The sequence below is a fragment of the Drosophila sechellia genome, chromosome 3L (assembly GCF_004382195.2).
Source record: "Drosophila sechellia strain sech25 chromosome 3L, ASM438219v1, whole genome shotgun sequence".
Lineage (NCBI taxonomy): Eukaryota > Metazoa > Arthropoda > Insecta > Diptera > Drosophilidae > Drosophila > Drosophila sechellia.
Window position 1 is genome coordinate 7,818,200 of NC_045951.1, and position 15,271 is coordinate 7,833,470.

The 15,271-nt window shown below is 40.6% G+C and overlaps 1 protein-coding gene across 2 annotated transcripts in view; it reads left to right on the forward strand.

Moving 5' to 3' along the window:
• The window catches only part of LOC6604798 (serine/threonine-protein kinase NLK), a 67,508-nt gene that overhangs the window by 683 nt on the left and 51,554 nt on the right, over positions 1 to 15,271 (forward strand). For both annotated transcript variants that reach the window (XR_004361935.1, XM_002029613.2), the window contains exon 2: positions 730 to 1,306. Coding sequence is in view for 1 of the 2 variants with exons in the window: in XM_002029613.2 (XP_002029649.1) it covers positions 1,143 to 1,306 (164 nt within the window). In the remaining variant the exon portion in view is untranslated. The remainder of the gene's footprint in view (positions 1 to 729; positions 1,307 to 15,271) is intronic.

Sequence of the window (15,271 nt, forward strand, 5' to 3'; positions counted from 1 at the left end):
GAAATATTACATATCCCCGGGCGAATTTCTTTTGTCCCGTTACTTTTCGATTTTCATGCGAGCGTTTTTTGATTGCGTTGGTTTGCTGCTTGCTGTCGACTTGGGGGTGCTCGCCATTGTTTGGTTTTCAACATTTGTAAATTTGCATGAAAAGTCGGATTTTAAGTGATTTTTGTGTCTTTTGAGCGGCTTTTTGCGCAGGCAGCGCAGTCCGAAAATCACTCAAAATCGCACTCACATGCGCACACACTTACAACTGTAATACACGGACGCGCCCCGGTCGCGACAGCTAACGGCACTTTTCATGTCCTCTCGCGCGCTCTCTCTCACTTTCCTCCTCTCTTCTTTCTTTTTGATTCCTGTGCAGCATCATTTGCCACCAAAAATTCGAAAAGCAAACAAAATTAATGACAAAGTACAGTGAACAATACCAAAAGCGGATTTAATTAAATCTTGCTTTTACAGAATTTACAAAAGCGTTTTTACTCAAATATTGAGCCTTTGAAATAGTTTTCAAATAATTTATCAGATCTTTGAAATTTCAAAAAAAAGGGTGATAACTTAAAATCTTCATCTTAGCCAGTGACTATTGGTCGAATAGGAAAACAATCCTCCATAGATTGCTGCGCACTGTGAAAGTAAATCAAGATTGTAAATTCACTTAGCAACGCTTAAATTATTTACAATTCAACTGTCTACAAATGATTTTTTCTCCTCTCCACTCCGCAGTTTCATTACAATGTCCTCAAATCTAATTTAAATAAGTAAGAAGTGCAATAAGCGACACGCAGCGAAACAAATAGCGCTGAACAGAGAAGCACGCCAGGCCAAACAGCAACAAATGGCCAACAATTGAATGGCGGCCATCAGTTGGCCCCAGCGGCATCCATTGAGCAATCAACACCATTTCTCCCACATAAAATCAAGCACCACTTCCAGCAGCACCATCGCCACCTCAGTCACCACCGCCGTCACAGCTTTGGGAACCAGAACCACAGTCCAAGACCCAGTCGAAACCACCACCACCACCAGTAAAAGCCACAGCCTAGCAGAAACACAACCACTGAGCTCCATCGGCAACAAATACCAGAACCGGGTGCAGCTGCTCGAATTATTTGGAAAACTTGCCGCGTAGTCCATCAATGAGCGTTTCGATGTCACTGGTACAGGGTGGTGCTGCCGGTGGTGCGCCACAGGGCGCCAGCGCAATCTTGGCCGCAGCGGCTCCCTACTATCAACCGCCGGCTGTTCCCCAGGATGTCCAGCCGGATCGTCCCATCGGCTATGGAGCATTCGGAGTTGTCTGGTAAGTGGAATGATTCTATATCTCAGTGCAATAATCCAGATTATGGGCGGAGGGTGTTGCCATAGTATTGGCACAATACAATTTTTGTTTTTGGTTTGACAAGCATGGTTATTTTCGGGTTGTTTTGCTGGTTGTCCGAAGACATCCCGCCGAAATGGACAAATATATTTGAGAATTATAAGACAATAGGTGGGATAGGATGCAGAAAAGGGTGTAAACACATCATATCCTTTTATATCGTTGTCTCCCTTAATGCATTCATGTAATGGTAATTGGTAAATGATTTCTTTATAAACACATTTGGTTAAAAAGTTGTAAGACGGAATGTTAATACCCTATTTTGAAAAACAACCTGAATCTAATATATATCAATGTACTTCTATAATTCAAATATCGAAAGATCAAACAGTTGTTCTTTGACTTGACAAAGTCTTTGTTCTATTCGAAGAAAGGGTATCTGCAGCGTCGTTACTTTGCTGTGTGCTTTTATGTCACGGTCTCGCCGTGGGTTCAGCAACCTTCTGCTTAGGCCTTTGATTCTGTAACCCTTTTGATTGTGTTGCTGCTGTTGATGTTGATGTGTTGTGCAGCAGGCAACGTCAACATCCTCGTACTCATTTCGATTCAGAACCTCAGTCCCGGGTCTCAGCTAGCTGTCCTTCATGGTTTTGTGCCTTTGTGCACTTTTCAACGTTGCTGCGGCCCCCCGAGGGTGGATTTTTCCTATAATATATTTCTTACCCTAAGCGCGTTGGCTGGCTGGCTCTCCGTGTTTTGGCCTCCCCCCTCAATTTGGCCTTTTCTATTTGCCCATCTCCTCGTTTATCGGCCTCTCTCTGCCTTTTTTCTATCCCCTCGACTCTTTTTGATTTACATTTGTGTGCAAAATTTTACATTAATGGTTGCTTAAATGGGGTGAGCATTGAATATTTGTTTGTTTACTAGGTAAAGTAAAATATCTAATATGGATTAGAAACGTTTTTTTTTATCAATGTAACAGAAAAGCTGCAAATGATTTGAACATAGTACAGAAAAAGCAATATATGCTAGAAATACCATCTATTTATTATTTAACTCGACTTCCTATCAATTTATTCGTAGTGTAGCCAGAAGTTTGGCAACGCTGCATTTACAAATTTCATTCACGTGTAAAACGGCATTTCCGGCTATAATCAAAACGCAAAGTGAGCCCAGTTTATCGGGCGGGTCTTTTGAGGAGTGCTGCCGGTGGGGGAGTGGTCGTCGTTGGTCGTCCGCAGGGAAGCCAGTTAAAAACTGGCACACAAGGGGGCCCCAATGGTTTAGGCACAAGGAAGTGGAAGTCCGAAGACCAGCCACAAGTGGAGGAGCCCAGGGAAACACAAAAAGCGTGGAGGGTCTAGTGGAAACTATGGGAGGCTAGAAGAGGCCCAAGAAGAAGCTCAAGTATATCCCTCGTTGCACCACCTTCCCTTTGAAGCAGCCCCCGATCCATGATTCCCTTTGGCCAACTGAAAGTGGAGCCCGCGGAATGAAGTCGTTGACGTTCGGATTGGCTTCACACAGCGATCTTTAGTGGCGGCGGGTCTAGCATTTGCTAACTTGCAATAATATTCATTTACTTACAAAGTTACACCATTGGCCATATTTTACTGATATTAATCCCTTTTTTTTTGTTGGAATATACAAAAGTTTCACAAATCAGGATATATAGGTCATATAGTTTTGGTAAACCCAAAAATCCATGATTCACTTTTGCAACGTTTCACTTAACTTGTGTAAGTTGCCGAAGTTATGAATACATATTTTTTGCTGTTCCAAAACATCGAAGTTATGGAAGTTGGACTGCATATATCTGCAGATCCTGTCCAGAAAAGTAAGGGAAGTGCATGGAGTGCGACTAGAACTTGGACTGGAATGCAATCAAGCGTTAAATTCAAGTGCCAAATGTCGAACTTGTTAGATGCAGCCGGTCAGCCTAGGCTAGGAAATGTGTTTTTCGTATTTTTTGTTTACGGCTTCTTAGTTAAAGGTGGTGCCTGTTTTCAGAGGCGGTGCGTAAAGGCCAAAAGCAGGTGAAGCGTGGATTTTCAGGTGCGGAAGGAAGTGGCCCGCAAATGGAGTTTGGGGTCCAAGTCGTAAAGTAGTTCTCGTTTTAAGTGAACTTCGGCAACGTGGCCAAGTAAGAATAGATACTTTAACAAATCCGCTTATAAAAGTTTTGGGCAACATTAGTTGTTGTCAAGTCTCATGAAGAACTTTTCGATTAGTCAAGGTGGTTTTGCAGTGAAGTAAAATCGATTTATTTGTAGGTTTTTAATCATTAATTTTTAAATTTTTTTTTAAGTTATTAATTTGCATAAAATTCCGTCTAAATATCTTGGCCCACAATTAAAACCCTTTCATTTAACTGCCTCACCCTCTGGTCGATAAACACAAATGGCTGAAATAAAAACCGAATTCGATGCTTAGTGCTAGATTACTCAATTTATAATTTGTTTCCCAGAAGTGGCACCGTAGAAACGAAAGAAATCCGAGGTAAACGTAACAAGAACAACAAACATTTAACCAATTAATCCTAGGCATAGTTCTACGAAATCTTCCCCAATGCAACCGACTCGAAAGAGTCAAGAAACGGCTGAGAATTATATATAAATATATAAGTGTGTATATGTATATAGTTATATATTTGTATCCGAAACGTCGGTATGTATGCACGGATGGACGGGACAGACGGCGGGCGACTCAGGTTGCGCAGCAGAGTCGCATAAGAAATATGCTATAAGGTATCCCAAAAGACGAGCGAATGAGCGAAGATCTTTGGGCTTTACTTTAAACTACCTGCAACTGGTTTTGGGAGGTGAGCAGGCAGACGACGAACCATTGGACGGCGGGACAACTGGACAGTCGGACGGATGGTAGGAAAAAGACAGTGTAAACCTTTTGCCTGCATCGACGAAACCCGCTTCCTGCACGAATTGTGGCCGGTGGACTTCTCGACTCGATGCGATTCAACTCGAGCCGACGACTCCAGTCGTCTCCAGTCGACTCCATTCGGACCTGGACCTGGACGTCAGCCTGGCATCCCGGTGTCTTGGCCCGGTCAGCCAGCCCAGCCTCTTGGCAAGGTGTCTTTGGTCTAGGCTCACTCAGTCACTAACTCACCAGCAACTGATTCGGCTTAGCCAGTTGTTCAGTTCCTGTTATTTTTAGGCTCTGAACCAGCCCGGCCTTTGCCTTTGTTTTGGCCAGTTACCCGAGTTCCCTTGTTCCCTGGTAACAGGCTCATTTGGCCAAGAACAATTTAGAGCCTTTTAATGGCCTTTATGTTTTATTGGTACACACATAATGTGTACATTGTGGTTACTTTGGAACGCAATGTTGAAATGGGACAAACGAACTGTAGTAAAATGTTAATTAAATGTCTTGCAACACATAAATGATATCTGTGAAAGGATATAACCAATATAACAGGATATTTCTTATGATAAATATTCTAACCATCACTAAAAATAGTAATAAAGAATGAGGCAAACCTTTTTTTTGAATATTCAAGGGTATGTTAGGCCTCGACCTTTCGTAAAGTCTGAACTTTCCGCCTGCAGAGAGTCCCCCATCCGATTTCTATCGGGTCGCAAATCCTGTGCTAATCTCAGGCGGGGAGTTCAGTTCCCGCATGGAATGGCAATGGTACCTTTTGCTTTTGGGCCGCGTCCAACCACCGAAAAAGATGTGTGTGTGTGCTCGAAGGGCCAAAAAGGAAAGCAGTGCACATGCATAGTTTTATTTACGATACCACTCATTCCAAACTCACACAATTCCGGACTCCGTACAGTGGCTATATGCCATCCACTTTTTGGAACAGCTGCTGTCGGCTGATTTTGATGCTTCAATGTGTTGCTCCTGATGCTGAATCCCCCCCTTCCGAATTCCCTATCCTGTTTATGGTCTTTTGCTGCGGTGGTTGCTTGCTTTGCTGGCTTGCTTGTTTGGTTGAACAACCTTCGCCCGTTTTTCAGTTATTTTGTCTGGCAAACTCACACATGTGCACACCAGCCAGACGTTTACAGGATATGGTTGTGTCGTGAGGTCCCGCATATGTTTTTTTCCACTCTCGTTTCGATTCGCTTCCCTGCGAGTGCAACATCCCGAATAGCACCGAATTTCAACCATCATCACGATGAACCACCATCCCTGCATACATACGTACATATATATTTTTCCGTCTGTTGCAACGACAAAGTTTTTCCAAAAACATTTTCAATTCCACGTCCTTCGTTAGGGGAACACTTTTCACGTCTGCCCTCGTGTGTGTGTATGATTGACTTTGAAAGTGTTTGAATAATTATCCTGTTTTTCCTAGCTATCCCTGGGTTTTCTCCCTTGATGCGATTTCTTTGCATTTCCCCTCTCTTGATTGCTTTTTGCAGTTTCGCCCAAAAAGGGCGCTCAATTGGTTTATGAGTTTTTCATCAAGTTTTCCCTAAGCTTCACACATTAATTGGTTTCGTTTTTGTTTTAGCTATGGCAGGAGCATATTGATTTTGCTTTCAGAGTTTAGCGAACTAGTTTTAGCTGATTAAATTTGTAAAGGGTTGGCCCAATTATAATTTATTCTTCAATTTGCCATGGCTCTTGGGGTTTGGCTGGCCCAAGTTGATTGATATGTATGACTTACTAATGAAGAAGGGCAAACATACTTCTTAATTTGTTATGGAATCTCATTAATGAGCTAAAAAACTTTGAGATTAAACTGAGAAATGCGAAACACAACTGCTTTAAGATATTTTTTTTACCTAATTCCTTCATGGAATCTCGATCTATTGTCCTTTATCTATCACCATCAGTTGAAGTTTGGCAACATGGCCTAAGGAAACGAACAGGTCCTGAATTTCAGGTAGTGTACAGTGAATTCCTCCACTCATTTTTCTACTTTTCGGTTGAAACATTTGTACTACGAATAGAGGAGTTGGTAGGGAGTTGGAGTAGGAGACAAAAGGGATTTACGCACGCAATTTTGTCCACAGCTTCATTTTGGTCCTCGCAAAGATACGGATACTACTCGGATACAGATACGCAGATACAGATACATGTACACATGTGTGTGTTTGCAGCTCACTTGCTGTGGCCAGCTTAGTTCACTCGAGCGGCGTTCTACGGTTCAAGTGAAGCGCAAATGTATCTTTGAAGTTTATTTTGTACTATATACCCGGCCCTATTTGCTTCCTCTTGGCACCTACCTCTTCGGATCCCCGGGTTTTAGGTATCGTGTAACAAAGTGTGGCAAAAGGGAGCACAAGAAATAATGTTGCAGCACATGTGCGTGTGTCTGTGTCAGTGTCTGTATCGGTATCTGTATCTGTTCTGTATCTGTGTATGCCGTATTTTGTATCTGTATCTCTATGCGTGTGCCTTTGCGTTTTACCAGTATCTTGAAATAATTTTCACTTGGACCGCCTGCGAGCTGCGAGCGCCCCAAATGAAAAATAATAGTCAACTAAGTGCCACCAAAACGAAAAAAAGCTTCCATGGGTTCTATGTTGGGATTGGTGGACTGAGAAAAAAAGATTTTCTTCATCTTGGGAGTGTCTTAAGGTAACTTTCATATTGATTGGCTATAGCTAACTTATTTCCATCATAAATAAGACCTGAGAAATAAGGGATATTTTTATAAATTTTAATAAATCGACAATTGCAAGCATATCGAGTCATGAGTATCTACACAAATTTGAGCAATTTCCAAATTGAAGTGTAGATCTTGCATGTGGCTAAGCCAGCATTAAATGCGATTCTTAGTTCAGTTCAACTCATTTCTCTCTGTGTAGATACCACCTCAAGCAGGTAGCGCCCCGCTAACTAACCCTCTCTTGCTGCGTGTGTGCCAAATAAATCATCGTGTGTTGGACAACAGAACGAACGTAGAACGCCGCTCCGCCTGCCCCTTCTTTGCCCCCCCCCCCCCCCCCCCTCGCCTTTTCTCCCACTTCCCCAGTTTGCCCAGTTTCCCCCCGTCCATTGAGTGGAGTTCAACTGTTCTGGTGAGCTGCTCCTACCTTAGAGCTGCTCGTAAAGTGCATTGGAAAACTGAAATAGACAAGTCGAGACAGTTGGACACACCGAACACTGAAATGGATGTGGGGATTTTGGGGGCAGTCGGTGTGAGGGGTCCCAGCCCGGGGCGGTCAACTCTACTTGAACCCGAACCTAATGAAGCCACTCCGGGTGAAGAGATACTGCAAGGTTGGGGGGCACCAAATAAAGTAAAACCCATCGGGCTGGAAGAGCAGCTCCTAGAAGAGGGGGAAACTAATTAAGTTTTGCGTCAAACTATTCGCCTCCAGGGGCCAAATGGAAAAACTATTCGAGAAGCGTTGGAAAATTTATGCATTTATGTAATTTAGCTTTGGTGGGGGTCAAAATAAGTTTCTGAACGTAAATAGTAGTTGCTGCAGTAAAGTGTGCAAAACAATGCTGTAAATTTAGAAATATACGTAGATGATAGCAAATACTTTCGGTCTTGTTTATTAAAGCAAGAAATTAAAAGTAATATTCTCGATTCATGCTAATTAGTTGATGCGCAACACCATATTCTCGATCGACAGGATTAGTTGGAGTGCTCCACTCACGCCCCACATCCATTTCCCACCTTCGGTCCATTGTTGTGGTGTGGCGACTCTTTGGAAAATCTCGCATATTTAGCACAATGGAAAACTCTTTTTGCCGCTGGCACGACGGCACAAGTCACTCAGCCGCAACGAGAAAATCGTGCGAGCGTTTAATGTGGCTGGCAAGCTTACTGGCAATGCTCGTCGCAGCTGCAACTGCAACAGAAATTGCAACTGCAGCAGCAACTTTTGCAACTGCAACTCCGCAGCAACGGCAGAAAAACTTACTGCCATTGTCTGGATTCCCTCGGCTGCATCCTCCACAGCGTTTGCCGCTGTTTATGCTAAATGAGGGTTAACGCAAAACTTAAAGAGCAGAGGCGAAAAAAGATATTTACGAAATGAGCTTTATCTTTGGCACTTGAAAACATTTCTTTTAACGATTTTATTAACGCTACTCACATTTAAAACTGGGATTTTTAAGCATAAGTGCTATAATTTATAACAGAAACACTAGCAGATGATTTAAAATTGATATTTATTATTGCCATATATCACTATAATTGTTTTCTGTGCATTTGAAGCGGCAACTGTAAAATGCTTTAAAAAATATTGAATGGTTGAACGGGCATGCAAAACTTGCCTATCTGCAATCTTTGGTTGCAAAGCTTTGACAACACTTTTTCCACCCTTCTTTTTTTATTATTTAAAACCACCCGATTTTGTTTTCCTTTGTGCTGCAGATTTTCTCGTTTTCCCCCTTCTGCATTTCCATTTTGAGTTGGCAAATTTTTAGACACATTTCGGCAATGTTTGCAACATTTTCGTAGGTGTTAATTAACAACAATTGCTCGGCGCTTGAATTACATGCTTTAAAGCTCCGCACGATTTACACTTGAATTGATTTTTGTGGGTTTTACTACAGTAGCCATAATTGCAGAACTGATAATGAAATTCCTAATAAATAAGTAACTTTATTATTAATCTCGTAGTGAGTATTTGAATAGTTTCTATACTACATTTTGGCAGTCAAACGAATCTTGAACAACACGCTTACGATAAGCGAATCAACAAAGCCGCACAATCGTACACATTTTCCTCTTTCCGGCCTCTTAACTAGCAGCTTAACATACATATTTTCGTAACCCCAATAATGCCACACAATCAGGGACGGGATTTTGCCGCAATGCCGGTCCGAACCAACGAATCTGAGGATACTCGACTCTAGACTCTTGAATGGGGCACCGCTTTTTGGCTGCATCACCATCATCATCATCATCTCCACAGCCATCGCGATGATTATTATTATCGCCATGGTCGAAACGCTGTGTGTGCTTGCCACTAAACGCTTTTGACATTTCAATTAAAATTCTAGAAAAAGTCTATGGCGGTAATTGCTGGAGATGCCTTTGCTGCGCCACTGCAGCGTCATTGTTAAATATTTACCAGCAAGAGTAGAGTATTTGAAAATGGTTCGCCGCCTGGCGCCAAAAGCCGGAGACCCTCTCTCTTTTTTATTCCCCATTTACTGTCAGCTAGATAATTAGATAGATGCGTTAATTGTGGCAAGGAAATATTTTCCTATTCTTTATTGCACTTGCTGCAGCATTCAGGCTGCTCTGCCCGTCTCTTTCATTTCACTTGCTACTCGTCTCTTTCGCAGCTCCAATGACAAATAAGCCGCCGTTGTTGGCTTGGAAGCTGTTGCCATGCAATTACCCATATAGGAGTATATGTAATTCCGTGTAAGGTGGCTGTAACTTGATTTATTCTTCTGCTACCGCCCACAGCGAATTTAAAAAGAAATGAATTTGCGATTTATTTTTGTATGCATATTTCTTCTTCGAGACGCCTTTGTTGTCAGCTGTCATTCATTGATGTACGCTCTTGATATCTGCTCGCAAAACACATGAACAACAACAAAAGGTTGTTACTCTTTTCCATCTGCTCATTTCGACTTTTTTTTTTATCCAGATACAAATGCAACAAAAGCTTTGGTTCGTTTCCTTGGCGCCACTCGATGCGTCACACTGAAAGATCATGAAGATAATATCATATCATTCCTATAATATAATCAAAAAAATTATATAAAAACTTATTTTTATGCGTCTAATTCCACGTTTTTTGCTATTTTTAATGTTCAACTTTATTTTTCCTTCAATATGCTTTTAAACAGCAATGAACAAATCAGCAGCAAAAGAAGCTGAACTCATTAAATCCATATATGTACATACACATATGTACAAATATCTTAAGTGCATTTTTCCTGCACTAGATTTACAATATAATAAAAGACACTCATTCAAAGTACCAGATTATCTGTTATTGTTATTTTTACACAATATACGCCCTATATGATGCATCATTGCTACTCGGCAACCCTGTCGAATTTTTGAAAATTTTCGAGCGGATTTCTCCTCCATTTCAGGCAGGTGCACCCCGCATTTAGTATTTTCCTGTTATTTTGGGATATTTTCATGTCACAGGTCCTTGCAAGCAGCAGAGATCCTGCATGTTTTTTTCCCTTCTTTGGATCGCAGCATTTTCGAGGATAAAACCAATGAGCTCGAATTACGGCAGCAGAATGTAAGGATAACAAAGCGGGCAAACCTCGGGCGCATCTCGTTTGAGGATCCTTCGAGGATCGTTGAGGTTCGGTGGCATAATGGCAGGATACCAGCAGGTCTGGCCAAGTACCTGACCCTGTTCGCTCCTATGTCCTGTGCAGCTGTCTGGCTTCGCTTTGTGTTGTGCAGTCCTTAGTCTGCCATCATTTCATATTGATTTCCCCTCGTATGTGTCAAAAACCTTGGAGCCTCGACTATTGGGATCCCCGGTTCTGCCATTAACAAAAAGGAGACATACAAAATACGAATTGAAAACAACAACAACGACTACGACGACAAGGCAGGCGACTGCAACAAAAACGGCAGATGGCCACATATAATAGCATTGGAGCAAGGGGAGTGGGCCGTTGACCCTGCCAGGGGGTTAGGAGGGGGGTTCCCAAATAGCCAGGGGAGCCACCTAAAAGGATGAGCATGAATGTTAATATTGACGCAAGGTGGAGTTTGAAGTTTCATTGGGGTCTCCGCGACGAAGCTGCAACATTGGTTAGCCAATTTATTAACGAAGTTTGTCGGCCTTTATTTCCAGTGGGGGTGACGAGGAAAGTGAGGGAAAAATAACTGTTACTGGCCGTGATCGTGACAGAGTGATTTATACTGCTACTTTGATTTTTATGACGGTCATTCATATTTATAGAGTATCAAAAATTACTTACAAAGTATGCTAAATTGCTGGCTATCGAACGTTGTTATTGAATTGCATTTGTGCCACCAGGAAATGGTTGGAACTTTTCGAATTTTAAATAAAAAAATAATATTACTATGCTCACTGGAGTTCTTTCTTCACTATTTAATACACAATCTTCAAGTCGAGAGTTCTTGTATTACGATCCTTTGCTTTCTAACGCTTACTCCATAATTACTTTCATTCGTATTCCATCACGTTCTGAACATCTAATTTTCATGCAACTGTGACAGAATTTCAAAACACTTGGAAATGTTTGCCCATCTCTGAAAGGCAACAATGTTGTTATTTTTGTGGCTCTTATTGCTCGAATCTTCTTCTTTTCCTGTTGGCACGCATGCGCTTAAAAAAGCAGCAACGCAACGTTCATTGCACCCTAAAAAAAAAAGAAGAAAAATAAAAAACAACCAGCTACAACAACGGCAAGTTAAGTAAAGAAGAATGAAATTTTCGTTTGGGGATTTTTACGATGACTGAGCGAGCGAGAGGGCGCGACCGTGCGACAGAGATGGAGCTCTGCAGAACCGGATGGTCTGCGTCTATACGGCGAGCCAAGCTGACCGACCCAGACCCCAAAGACCCCTTCAAAAAGCCCCTCGGAAAACCCCTCCCTTATAATGTACACAGAAATTAAATGGTATTCATTTTAGTAGGAGAATTTAATAGCTAAAGAAATACCGGAGCAATAAGCATTTGTATCTAAAGTTGATTTAAAAATGAAATATCTTTTATTATGCAGCCATTTTAAAGTGAAAAAGTATCATAACTTGTAAAAAATACTATTTAATATCATCTTAATTATTACATAAATGTATGAAATATAGGAATGTTGCCCTGTGTAGCAAGCCAAAAGTCCAAGACCGCGTTCATTGCCTTTGCCTGCATTATTGTATGTGCAGCATGTTGCAATATGCCTTTGGGGCACTGTTCTCCAACCTATCCCAAGTTTTCTCTTGTATTTTATTTTTTATTTTGACACGCATTTGTGTGTGTTTGTTTACATAAAAAAAAGCGGAGAAGAAGAGAAGTTTAAATATTTTTAATTGAACTTTTGCCTCCAGTCGTGAAAACCAAGGAGGGGTAATTGGGTATTTTTTTGCGGTTATTGATCAGTTCGATGTAAAAAAAACATGCGGTGGTATCGCCGGCCTCAATCATGATAAAAAGTTATAGCTATATAATTTACGTAGACCACCAAGTGGCGACCGAGTGGAGGGTCAAATTTATTAGTGTCCTATTGATTATAGGGGTTCCTATTAATGTTATTGCTCATGTTACGGCTAGATATTGATATGAATTGAATAAATGTTTAATGAGCTATGGGTCTAATTGTTTATTATGTGCAAGTATCGAAGAAAGTCATTTTCTATTTATCAAACAAAGTCATAAAGTCAAAACAAGCCTTATCTTGAAAATAGTTTCATTATGAGCGCAAAAATAATAAAAAATATAACTAATGAATATTTTATTTTCTCTCTTTTTAGGTAAGTTCCATTTCAACTTCTAAGAACTCTATGGCAACTATAATAAGCCACGTAAGTTAATAAATAGCCAGTTAACATGAGTGAATCATGTTGCATTCACCATAAACACCAATTTATTATATTGTTAAAAATAATTAACTGATATGTGGGTGTGTCAACCGCGGATTGAAGTTCAAAGTTCAAAGGTGGGATTCTTGATTTTACAATCGCTTAATGAGCTGGCCAGCGAATGGACAAAAGTTAGGGGAAAATAGGAAAAAATTCCATAAAACTCACTCGACAACAGAACGCATTAAATTTTTTTTAATTACCAATCATAAAAATGCGTCATAAAATTGAAGCTGGCAGTGAAAATCAAGATGCCAAAGTGTAGGGAAAATACTTGTAGTTTGTAGATAGATATGTATGTATATATACTCATGCGGGGGCGTAGATGCATCATTTTATAGAGAATTCTATGGGGTGGATGGAAGTGTGGACAAAGTGTTTGCTCCTCTAACATTCTCTGTATATCTCACGGTTTGAGGGTCAAAGAGTGCGGCATCAAATTTCACGCACACACACACAAAAGCGGGGGATGGGAAAATCGAGTGGGGAAAAGTCTAATAAATGCTGCATCTACGAGTTGAAAAACATTGGAATGCATGTAGAGCACTAAAACTATCGGACACAATACCGAAGTCATCGAAAGGAATCAATAAAGAAAGTAATTTGAAACGTGGACAGGCGAGAAGAGTCGAGTACACACATTTCCATCCCGTTGGCCAACCGAAGGCAATTTATCTAATGGTAATATTGTATGGCTATAAAACAATATTGGCAAAAGGCAAGTCAGCTGCGGAAAACGCCGGACAATGCCAAGTATCCAGACAACTATTTCCACGCCATCGTTTTCAAGGCGAGCCGCGGAATTCTCGTTGCCATAATGCAATTCCTTTTTGCCTCCTTATGATGAATCCTGCCAGTTGGGGGTCAGTGTCATTGTCTTAATTAAGTGGTTTTATGAAAGATATTCCAAATAAAAAGGCATTGCTAACATTGTAATATTTTTTGCAAATTAACTTAAAACTTAATAGTTCCAGCTCTCATCTTAATTAGACTAATTTTATACCCATATTATTATTAGATAGCTCACATCATCAATGACTATTGTTTCTTTCACTTTTGTACCTTTTTGAAAATCAGTCATATCAAATGACAATTCCTGGCAGCACATTTCCCTTTCATCAAATGCAGCGAAAGGCAGGGAATTGTAGAATTTTTTAATTAAACGAAATCCCGCTGTTTTTCTACCCCACCAAGTTTTTGTTTACACACTTGCCTTGCCCATTTGATATTGGCTAAATTTAAATTGTGACCCCAGCCACATTGATTTGTCAGCGCCTCGCGGCTTGAGTCACGAAAAACTGAATGAGACAACTTTTGCTCCCTATATACGCCTATATATATATATATCCACTATATCCCCCGATATTCAACACCGATCTTTCCGTTCTGTCTGCTATTTATCCAGCTGTTAATTGTGTGTGATCTTGAGCAACAAGAGCCAAACATGTTGAACAATTTCCCTTAACTATTTTTATATCTTTCGCTGCGTTGGGGTCCCCAGCATATGTCTGATTTTCCTGAGACATTAAGAAGCCCCCGCCCCCTTTTCCCTCGTTTGTGGTACCATTTGCCCCTCAACAAAGTTTGATGACCTTCACGAGTGGAAAACTATACATTTTCTTTGCGCTCTTTTGCTGTCCCCTCGTATATTTGTTTGCTTTTGATTTCGATTTGTGTAAACAAATTGAGTTTTTCGGGGTTTACGCATTTGAGATATATCTATATCTCTTATGAATTTTCCAAGCGAGAGATATATCTATATCGCTTATGAATTTTCCAAGCAAATTCTATATAAGCCTTGAATTTCATATTCGATTTCACACAAAAAAGAAGATAGAGATTTTCCACTTCTTTTGCTACCTACACTTTTATAGAAATCCTATTGAAATCCCTTATCACCAGGACAACCCGCTGGAAGCATAAGAATTTTCACAAGTTCGGCGCTGGAATTATGCTCATGTTTTTTACCTCTTGGCAGTTTTCCTGAATTTAATTCCTTTTCCTGGAAGGCAATTCGGCATGGTCTAGTTTGGTCTTTGTCTAGCTAAATTTTATGGGAAAACAGGCATTTTTTTGGCTAAGAATATTAACTGGATTTAAAACAGCCTTTTGTATTCAAGACTCAACAAAAAGTATTAGCATTACCTACTAAAGAAAATCATATTTTTTAACATTTAGTACCAAGTTTTAAATCCATTACATTTAGTTGGTTGGTGAGAGGTTTTCTCGTCCATTTAAATTAAAATTCGCGACTTTATTTGTTCTTGCAAAATATTTTATTAAATCGTTGATTAAAATAAATATTTAATATTTGCCTTGCTAACTGCTTTTACCTCCAACGCCTTTTATCTGGAGGCGTGGCATTGGCTTTGTTTTGACTGCTGGGAAAGGCAGCAGAAAGGGGGGAGGGAACTCTCATCAGGGGAAAACTCATTAAACAAAGTACACTTGAACACCTCATGACCCAAAAATATTCA